This window comes from Cimex lectularius, unplaced genomic scaffold (genome assembly GCF_000648675.2).
Source record: "Cimex lectularius strain Harlan isolate CLEC.00 unplaced genomic scaffold, Clec_2.1 scaffold20, whole genome shotgun sequence".
In the NCBI taxonomy this organism is placed as follows: domain Eukaryota; kingdom Metazoa; phylum Arthropoda; class Insecta; order Hemiptera; family Cimicidae; genus Cimex; species Cimex lectularius.
The window spans coordinates 932,892-943,004 of NW_019392641.1; the positions used below are offsets into that span (position 1 = coordinate 932,892).

Genomic DNA, 10,113 nt, shown 5'->3' on the forward strand with positions numbered 1-10,113 from the left:
ATAAATCTCTCAAACAGGATGGTAAAGGAACTCTAAGGAGGAAAATTATAGGCCTCTAATTGACCACTGCCACTAAATAAGATGTGCAAAGCAGAAACAGAAACTTGTCAACAAATCTGTCAAGGATAGCAAAGAATTTTGTGAATGTGAGGTACTAGCGCGATGGTGTACCATTTCAGTTAGGCAATTCTCATATCAAGAAATACGTAAAGAGGCATTGAAAAAAAGCGTAGTTTTGAGGGAAAATTGCATATTTTCTTATGGTCTATATTTAACCCTGAAATCTCAGAGTTCTAGAGATAGATGTCAGCCTCACTGAAAACAACAATACTCTTTGTCTAACGTTTATGTTTCAAACTGCATTCTTTGGTACATGTTTAACAAATTTCCTAGGTGTAAAAAGGTACCACTCACCCAATAACCAAGTTACCTTTTTTTAATACTTGCTTACACAATATTCCTTAAAATTTTTAAATTACACGTTTCTTTGGTTTTTTTTCGGTCCATTAGAGTCCCGTTGTTTCCAACAATCGCCTAGGTTGTACGAACCATAAATAATGAGAAATGCAATTGGCCAAAATCTTATACAATCCTAAGTATTCATTAGTCCATGAATGCCACCCAGAGTCCATGGCTGGACATTACTGGGACAATGAGAATGACTTGTACTGCCACCGTGGAAAGTCAACACTACATCTTCGTCCAGGGACGGGCTAAAGCCACAACCCACTGGCTTACCCAAGCCGGTCTACATAAAGAGACAAAGGTTCGAGAACATCAGGCGGATAAGGCTCTGAGGACGTGTGTCAACGCCATGATACCAAAATTCAGATTTGATAAAAAAAATTTAAGACTGCACAATAGATTAATATTTGTGCCCAAGATCTTAAGAGACTCTACAGTCCAACTCCTTTTAGCCTTTTGATTCATGTTTATTTACAAGAAAGTGTTCTTGAGAGGAATATGAGTCAGATACTACCATCTGATATTTCAGTATATTGGGACATCCTTGACGCTCTTGTCGTCAACCTTGGAGTATTATTTTATTACAAGCAAACAAATATATCTGGGTTATGAAATCGTAGCTTGTAAGATTTTAATTTTAAAATTATTAAAACACTGAGAACTCAAGATTTCAGATTAAAAATTAAATGCTTGAAATAATAACGTTTTGAGGAAATATAAATTGAATTAATTTAAAATAAATTATGAGTGATCAGCATAAATGTATACATTTACGTAGATTCTAAAAAAATTTTTTTTCATATGTATCATCTTTCAAGGTATTCTAAAAAGAACAATTTCTATCAAACTAAGCAAATTTTAAACTAAAAGAAAAAAAGAAAAGAAAAATTTAACAAATACTTTTTTGTCAAACAATCTGCCTTTGTACATTAATCTGCAATGATATTTCAATAAGACATATCACTTGAGTAATAATTCACCCACAGAAAAGCTGGAAAAAAAAGCTTTGTAGCACGGAAACATTTATAAAAAAAAGTATTCTTATTTTATCCAGGGCTGAAAAGACATACTTTGATATCATTTGCAGTTTGCACCCTACACTTTGCACCCCTTGATCTGAACAATAACATCACAACTTATTTCGACCTGTTACACCCGTTGTCTTTTTTTGTAGAGTTAGAAGTAGAGCCACTTTGTGAAGAAACTGAATTGTTTCGGCGGCGTCCCAGGATTAATTCTTGCCTCATTTTAGTAGTCATCAATTGTGGTGAAGACCATTTTTTTCCGTCCAAGGGGCAAAATAGTGCTTGGTAGCAGCATTCTTTTGGCAGTATCTTAATCAATGCTGACTTCTTGCATTCAGAAAACGCTGGTATTCTATATTCAGTCTTTTTACACAGATTCAACTTTGGTTGGACATCAGTATAACATCGAACATCTTTTGTCGGACAGCAACAGCATGGCATTTTAATCGTATCGACAGGTTGCCATTCGTGTTGTTTTTGTTTTAAGCATTCTTCTTTCTTCTTCGGTGGAATTACACATTTTTGATTCGGAGGGGGAGAAGGAGTAGGCATACAAGTTTTAGCTGTGCTATAATGGCGCAATTGGGTATTACACAAAGTACCAGTTTGTCTTGTTTTCCAGCTAAACAAAAATTCCTGTGCTTTACTCAATGCATGCGTAGATCCTTGTGGTGATTTTGAAATGGAATGAGGAAGATTGCAAAACATTTTGTGTGCCCAGATTGCTGAAAAACACTTGCCATTTTCAAAATTCACTTTTACCATTTTTATAATATCTAATATACATTTGTTAGTCTTGCTAGTGTTCTCACATGCCTCCACCTCTGGAAATGGATTCACGAAGAACCTACTTCTTTTAGAGCAAAGAGCATATTTGTTCACAGGCTTACTTAAAATAGCCTTTTTTGGAAGTTCTTTCTTTGGCACGGTCTCTGGGTAAGAAACTTTACTCTTTGAAAAATAATGCAACCAACCATTTACTGTGGATATCTACAAAATGGAAAATATTTCAGTCATATTGATTATTTTTTAAATTTTATTGACTATATAATTACTTAAAACAGTACATAGCCCTCATACTTACCAATTCCTTTTTGAGACTGAATTGTGTATTACTCATGCTGAGTGCAGCTAAATGTGTGGTTATTTTTGGTGTAAATCCTGGGAGAACCATGTTTGTATAGTGTGATCTTGCTGAAAAAAAGAAAGGCCTGAAAAAGTTTCAACTTCCAGAAAAATATCCACAAGCAATTTTTAATATAGGAATTAAGTGATTTCGCAAATTTTTGTAATAATGTTTAATTACATTTTGGAAATAGAGATGATTTAATTGAACTGTTTAATTGAAGAGTTTCTGTCTGCTCCTTCCATTTTCAACTTTTTGACTTTCAAAAAATTAAAAATCAGCTATGATAATTTAACAATAACAGAAGAAGCAACTATTTTTAATTTATAAAGAGTTTCTTGAAGTTGAATTTTTATATTTTATTCTATACTTTTAAAATGTTTAAAAATTCTTTTTCATAACGCAATGAGGTGCTGAACTTAATAATCTTGATTTTAAAGGTTTATTAATGCTTTTTCCCTTTATTATTACATTCAAAATTATTTTCAAATTAATAAACCTGTAATATATTAGGGATTGAATATTCAAATTAATTATAAAAATAAATCTTTTTCGTTGCGTTAAAGTTTTGTATTTCTATACTCCATTATAGAAAAACTAGTCTGACAAAAATTTATTTGCTTAGCAATAAACAACACATTAAAGTTATAAAAGTTAATGAATTGTACGTTAAAACTCGAATTTTGACTAAAACAATTACCTTGAATGTGTAGACTTGCTGGCAGAGTGACTTGCTAATGTAACTTATGTAAACAAAGTGTTTTGTTGTATTATTCTAACATTTTTCAATCAGGTGGAGTTTAAAAAAACTAAAAAAACATCAGGTTCATTTCTCTAAAAAAATAAATTTGCTTTAAGAAGTAAAAATTAGAAGAAAATCTCAGAAAACTTCTAAGGCAGTTTTGATTGCAAGAGACCAGAGATAAATTTTTCAAATTCTTAAAATAAAAAGGAATCAGAGGAAACTAATAGTGTTTGTCCTCCTTGAAAAATTATTTAAGCAAATGTGAACTAAATAAATGTTTGAAAATGGATTTTTGCAAGTGAAATAGTGGGATTCTTTTAAAATTTTAAAGGTACAAGCAATATGGCAAATCCAGTTTTACAAAGCATTTTAATGTTTTTCCTTTCTTTATAGGTAAAAAACCAAAATGAGCCCATCATTGCCTTTATGAACCCAACTCGAAGAGGCATGTGCAGCTAGCCTGCCAACCAGTCACCACCACTGGCCAGGGAGGACCAAAAGGTCCCTCCATCTTCGAAAAACATTGTCATTTACATGCTGAAAGGAACACCTTTTGGAGGATGTAGATAAAAACCATTTACAATATACACCTATGGAAAAGATTACAACCTCTGGGGGTCCTGGACATTTCACCCTGAAGTCCCCCCCCAATCCGCAAAATGGTAGCTAGTTTAATGGTAGGAAAAGGTCTATTATTAAGCCCCCATTTTCACCAACACATGTCCCCTAGAACTGTTTTAAGATTTAAATATGTCTGCTGTTCACTAAATTTTGAATTCTTTATTATATTTTGTTATAGTTTGATGGTAATTGTTCATTCATTTTTTAATCAAATGAATTATTCTACCCTTGATTCCTAAATTCTTAAGTTTTTCAAGATACCTCTTCTCCAAGTCGTATCACTAGCTCTTTATATAACCAGAAACAGGGTGATGAAGATATTCCTTTTTTTAAGCTTCTAAAATTACTGTTTTCAACTTGACGATGTGGTCTAAACAAGATTAGCCTTGTTTTGAACTGGACTGTTATGATGTAAGGAGATAGACAATTTCAACAAAATAACATTTGGCAGTCTTCAAACATTAAATTCTGCCTATAAAATAGAAGTAACTATTACTGACTATGAACAATTTCAACAGTACTTTAATTTACTTCCCCTAAAGACACACAGATTTGTTGTGATTTAATTACTCTTTTCCAAAAAATTAACTACTATATTGACAGTCCTTTTTAACTTAGTCAAATTAACTTTTCAGTACCTACTTTACCCAGCTGAATAATAAACTTTTTTATATTTCCTACCATTATACTAGCTGTAGTAAAAGTACTCCTACAGAATAATGCGTTTAGCCAATAACTTTCCACATCTTACAAATTTTAATTCTTCTTTTCTACAGATGTGCAGATATGTTAAATCTTGAATTATTAATAATTATCTTTCATTATTTTTATAACAATAAAATGTTTTTAGTACACATTATTTAACTTTAACTTTTATGTATGCATATATATGTATACATTTCCATATTTAAATTTACATAATTTCTCATTTTTACTGAATATAATTCAACTAAGTATGCACAAAATACCCTAATTTTAACTTACTTAATAATTATTAGTAATTATCTTTTATTATTTTCATAACAATAAAATGTTTTTCATAAACATTATTTATCTTTCACTTCTATGTATGCATGTATATGTATAGATTTCCATATTTAAATTTATATAATTTCTAATCACAATTTTTACTGAATATAATTCAACTAAGTGTGCACAAAATACCCTAATTTTTACTTACTTAATACTTATTAGTAATTATCTTTTATTATTTTCATAACAATAAAATGTTTTTCATACACATTATTTAACTTAAACTTCTATGTATGCATGTATATGTATAGATTTCCATATTTAAATTTACATAATTTTTAATTAAATATAATTCGACTAAGTATGCACAAAATACCCTAATTTTTACTTACTATTTATTTATAATTATCTTACATTATTTTTATAACAATAAAATGTTTTTCATACACATTATTTAACTTTATCTTTTATGTATGCATTCACAATTTTTACTGAATATAATTCAACTAAGTGTGCACGAAATACCCTAATTTTTACTTAACACTTATTAGTAATTATCATTAATTATTTTTATAACAATAAAATATTTTTCATGCACATTATTTACCTTTCACTTCTAAGTACGCATGTGTATGCATATATTTCCATATTCAAGTTTGCATAATTTCTAATTACAATTTTTACTGAATATAATTCAACTAAATAAGTATGCACAAAATACCCTAATTTTTACTTACTTAATACTTATTCATAATTATCTTTCATTATTTTTATAACAATAAAATGTTTTTAATACATATTATTTAACTTTCACTTCTATATATGCATGTATATGTACATATTTCCATATTTAAATTTACACAATTTCTAATTAAAATTTTTACTGAATATAATTCAACTAAGTATGCACAAAATACCCTAATATTTATTTGACTAAATTAACATATTTTTATGTAATTGTTTTCTTACATAATATTTTTAAATATGTTAAATTAATTTACAACGACAATTCAAAAATTTACAATAACAATTTTTTTAGGTGTATTTATATGAAACATTCTTTTAACAACAACATAACATTCTTCTTATTTTCATTTTTACATACTGCTTAGTACTTGTGTAATTTTTCCTGTTTTCTTATAGAAAAGCTATTATATTGTTATATATTATGTATTGTATAACTCTATATTTAGGCATTTTTGTAAATTCGATTAATTCCGTAAAATATATTATTATTATTAAGACGACATTGGTTGGGGGTTGTAAATCACCAAAAGCTATCGGTGACGAGGTGTGACGTGCTTCCCAACTTCGAGGCGGTAAAGAGGAGATCCGTTGACGCTAGCCCCTATCTTGTCGTGACTTTCTCAAGTTTTGATTTTAAAAAGTGGGCCTGTCTCCAGAAAATTTCAACTTTATTTTTCCAACTAGACAGTAGTGTCAAAACATCCGGTGCCAAATGGTGAAGAAAAGACGTCTGCCTTCATCGAACAAAGGCCGAACCGTCGAGAGGTCTCCGCAAAGTAAGATTTGTTGCCTTTTTTTAAAGTTGTAGTCTTAATTGCTAACTAATCTAGCTTTGTGTGACTGCTATTTAAATATATATTTCATTTATATTGGGTCATTATCAACTGAATTGCTGCATGAAAGCTCCTCGACGGATTGAAAATCACAAGTAATTCTTTTCTTTATTATATTTTGAATTTGAGAAAAGACCTCTCCCCAGAAAAATCCCATTTCCAGAGTCAAAACTAGTTCTTTTTATTCATTTATCCTACTTCTCTTGTCTCAGAAATTATTCTTAAAAAGAAACTGTCAAAAATTAGTTATAAAGCTAATTATGAAGATTCAATAAGCCCTACAGCTTTTTGTGATTCGTCAACAAGAACTGATTTTTTTATATGGATCTAAAAAGGTGACCTCTCTCCAGAAAAATTCCATTGGCAAACAGTCAAAACTCGTTCTTTTGTTTCATTAATCCTACTTCTCTTGCCTCTGAAATTATTCTTAAAAAGAAACTGTCAAAAATTAATTATAAAGCTAATTATGACTATTCAATAAGGCCTGAAGCCTTTTGTGATTCATCTACTTTTTTTTATATGGATCTAAAAAGAAGTGACCTCTCTCCAGAAAAATTCCATTGCCAAACAGTCAAAACTCGTTCTTTTGTTTCATTAATCCTACTTATTTGCCTCTGAAATTATTCTTAAAAAGAAACTGTCAAAAATTAATTATAAAGCTAATTATGTCTATTCAATGATTAATTAAGACAAATTAAAAAAAAGCTCTAAAGCTTTTTGTGATTCATTTCCAAACAGTCAAAACTAGTTCTTTTGATTCATTTATCCTACTTTTCTTGCCTCTGAAATTATTCTTTAAAAGAAACTGACAAAAATTAGTTATAAAGCTAATTATGAAGATTCAATAAGCCCTGAAGCTTTTTGGGATTCATCAACAAGAACTGGTTTATTTTTTAATATGGATCTAAAAAGAAGTGACCTCTCTCCTGAAAAATTCCATTACCAAACAGTCAAAACTCGTTCTTTTATTTCATTAATCCTACTTCTCTTGCCTCTGAAATTATTCTTAAAAAGAAACTCAAAAATTAATTATAAAGCTAATTATGTTTATTCAATGATTAATTAAGACAAATTCAAAAAAGGCCCTAAAGCTTTTTGTGATTCATTTCCAAACAGTCAAAACTAGTTCTTTTGATTCATTTATCCTACTTTTCTTGCCTCTGAAATTATTTTTTACAAGAAACTGACAAAAATTAGTTATAAAGCTAATTATGAAGATTCAATAAGCCCTGAAGCTTTTTGGGATTCATCAACAAGAACTGTTTTTTTTATTTATTGGGACCAAAAAGAAGTTTTATTAATCCATTAAAAACTTAGCTGTCTCCAAAAAAAAATTCTATTTCCTATGCCATTCAGTTCATCTGATTCTTTTATCCAATTTTTCTTGCCATGGAAATCTTGTTAAAAAGAAATCATCAAAAGTTATGCAGCTTTCCCTATATTTTGGATAGATTCTTTATTTATTTTGTCAAAACAAGTTTGTTTGATTTATTTAAACGAATCCTCTTGCCACTGAAATTTTTCTTAAAAATGTCTTAAAAAATTATCCAGCTTACCCTGTCCATTTGGGTAGTTTCTTTAGTTAAGCATTTTTTTAGCTGTTTTTTAGTTAGTCATAATAGTCTACAGCAGTAGTATAACACCATATAGCTTAGTCTAAGCTTTTTTTAGGGTGCTTCAGCAACTTCACAGAAATTCTTAAACAGAAACCATCTACAATTAAAAGGCTTACCCTATCCATTTGGATAGTTTCTTAATCTTAATTTTCTACCAGTTAACTAAATTGCGCTTTCTTCTTGAGAGACCTGAAGCGAGAGTGTTTCGAACATTTCTGATTGTTCTCCCTTTCACTGAAGATGATGTAATACCAAAACTTGTTTGACTGATCAAAACTGAGAATAGGCAGTCCAGAATGATTGAAATTGACCAAATTCCAAAAACTAGTTGACTAGTGGGCCTTTTATTATATAAGGCAATTTTTTATTTTTTAAGTAATTTTTTTAACCAAAGAATCAAATGCTAGGGAAAATCAAGCTACATATTTTTAACTTACAATGCATAAATGCTTAACCATGATTTTTACATTTTTTGTTATAAAAGTCTATGATGTGATCATAAGGAATTATTTGCAGGTGCAGATGAAGTCATATCTGCTAGAGACAGATTTAAAGGGGCACTTCAAGACCTTTTACCCCATTCAGAAGAAGAATCTGAGAGCAGTGATGAAGAAAAATGGGCATCAAAGTATTTCAATTTTTTTATGATATTCAAATAAATAAGTAATATTCATGACTTCTGTAAAGGTCTAAACGATTATCACTTCAGAAGAAAAAACAGACAAATGAAAAATCAGTGGAACCAGACATTAACAAATTCCAACAAGCGTTTGTTATGAAACTTTTTGATAGAAGTGTTGACTTGGCACAGTTCAGCGAAAACACACCGCTCTATCCAATCTGCCGAGCATGGATCGCCAACCAGCCGCATCAAATTTACAACAGGTTAACGATTTTTTGTGTAATTCTTTCCTCATACTGATGAACCATTTCATTTTAGTAAGAAACAATCATCTCCCGAGCCCCAAGAGGTAAAAGAAGAAAATACAATAAAAACCGAAAAGGACATAATTTCAGGTCAAAATGTGTACCGGTTACCTCCACCAGTGCCAGCACCGAAAAATGTCCAGATTAGAATTCCCAAGCCTATAGTGTATGTGACAAAGTACAAGAAATTTTATAAAGTAAGTATAGTTCTTTGCCTCATTGACATTAAAAAAAAAAAAATTACACACAAATTAATTTACTTTAGGAAGGGCAAGAAGCACCAAACAAAGACACAATTTTAAGAGATAATTTGAAACATTGGAAAAACGTAAGACAAAATTGGTTAAACGCTGCAGAAAAAAATGAAGGAAGATACTCTGAAAGTTTTAAAACAATTTTAGCAATTTTCAATAAGTAAGTAATCCATCGATTGATATAATTATTAATTTTACATCTTTTTTTAAATTTAATTTAATCTTTAATTTAGAGCTCAGGGAAACTATAATGAATAAGATGGTAATACAAGCATAAACTTCATCAGCAAATAACTGTATATAGCAACAATTTCTAATGTATTATATAATTTTAATAAATACATTTTAAATAAATAAAGATTTATCATTTTTTCGTGCATATTCCTTTTTATTGAATGGTTAGATTAGATGGCAACTAAAAGTAGTGTGTCGTTCTGGTCTGCTGAATTCTTGCTGATTTTATATGCTCGATCATATGACTGAATTGAAATTACAGGTTTTCACTAGGTTTCCAGCAGACCTGACAAAGTTTCGTTCATAAAGGCGATAAGTGGATTTTCCTTGTCAATCCTCCTTAGGTGTATTTTTTGATGGTTGTACCTGAAGGGGGATGATACAAAAGAACACAGTTCCATTCAGCCTCCACTTATTTCCAGGACGATCTGCGGCGAATTTCGCGACAAAGTAATCATTACAAAAATAAACATGGAATGAATAAATAAAATTAAAAAACTAATAACCATGAGTAGTCTGAATCAAAGTTTTTTATATTTTGCAGCAGC

General features: G+C 30.0%; 2 protein-coding genes across 9 annotated transcripts; one reads left to right on the forward strand and one right to left on the reverse strand.

The window, feature by feature from the left end:
• Nucleotides 1-1,347: 1,347 nt before the first annotated feature.
• LOC106669944 lies at nucleotides 1,348-3,414 on the reverse strand. Of its 7 annotated transcripts, none has more exons than XR_002910732.1 (4): nucleotides 3,317-3,414; nucleotides 2,575-2,684; nucleotides 1,536-2,480; nucleotides 1,348-1,456 (listed from the first exon to the last, which is right to left on the reverse strand). XR_002910732.1 is itself a non-coding variant. In XM_014399852.1 (4 exons), exons 2-4 carry the CDS (start codon nucleotides 2,662-2,664, stop codon nucleotides 1,602-1,604), a joined length of 909 nt encoding a protein of 302 aa, XP_014255338.1. In that variant the 5' UTR covers nucleotides 2,665-2,684; nucleotides 3,317-3,412; the 3' UTR covers nucleotides 1,353-1,601. The 7 variants fall into 7 exon arrangements, 6 of the variants coding, with proteins under 6 accessions (XP_014255335.1, XP_014255337.1, XP_014255336.1 ...); XM_014399852.1 differs by having other exon boundaries at nucleotides 1,353-2,215; nucleotides 2,276-2,480; nucleotides 3,317-3,412; XM_014399855.1 differs by having other exon boundaries at nucleotides 1,353-2,215; nucleotides 2,276-2,480; nucleotides 2,575-2,680; nucleotides 3,317-3,405.
• Nucleotides 3,415-6,208: 2,794 nt separating this feature from the next.
• LOC106669961 (protein lin-37 homolog) lies at nucleotides 6,209-9,675 on the forward strand. 2 transcript variants are annotated; one of them, XM_014399887.2, is made up of 6 exons: nucleotides 6,209-6,477; nucleotides 8,667-8,778; nucleotides 8,838-9,035; nucleotides 9,091-9,274; nucleotides 9,343-9,491; nucleotides 9,565-9,675. In XM_014399887.2, exons 1-6 carry the CDS (start codon nucleotides 6,414-6,416, stop codon nucleotides 9,587-9,589), a joined length of 732 nt encoding a protein of 243 aa, XP_014255373.1. In that variant the 5' UTR covers nucleotides 6,209-6,413; the 3' UTR covers nucleotides 9,590-9,675. The 2 variants fall into 2 exon arrangements, with proteins under 2 accessions (XP_014255373.1, XP_024085024.1); XM_024229256.1 differs by lacking the exon at nucleotides 9,565-9,675 and having other exon boundaries at nucleotides 6,253-6,477; nucleotides 9,343-9,495.
• The last annotated feature ends 438 nt before the right edge of the window (nucleotides 9,676-10,113 follow it).

Excerpts from the sequence above, each read along its gene's own strand:
- LOC106669961 (XM_014399887.2), top strand. The coding sequence starts at position 6,414 with ATGGTGAAGAAAAGACGTCTGCCTTCATCGAACAAAGGCCGAACCGTC. Across the intron at positions 6,478-8,666 it reads CGTCGAGAGGTCTCCGCAAA|GTGCAGATGAAGTCATATCT; the intron begins GTAAGATTTGTT and ends AATTATTTGCAG. Across the intron at positions 9,036-9,090 it reads CCGCATCAAATTTACAACAG|TAAGAAACAATCATCTCCCG; the intron begins GTTAACGATTTT and ends ATTTCATTTTAG.
- LOC106669944 (XM_014399849.1), bottom strand. The coding sequence starts at position 2,664 with ATGGTTCTCCCAGGATTTACACCAAAAATAACCACACATTTAGCTGCA. Across the intron at positions 2,481-2,574 it reads TCAGTCTCAAAAAGGAATTG|ATATCCACAGTAAATGGTTG; the intron begins GTAAGTATGAGG and ends TCCATTTTGTAG.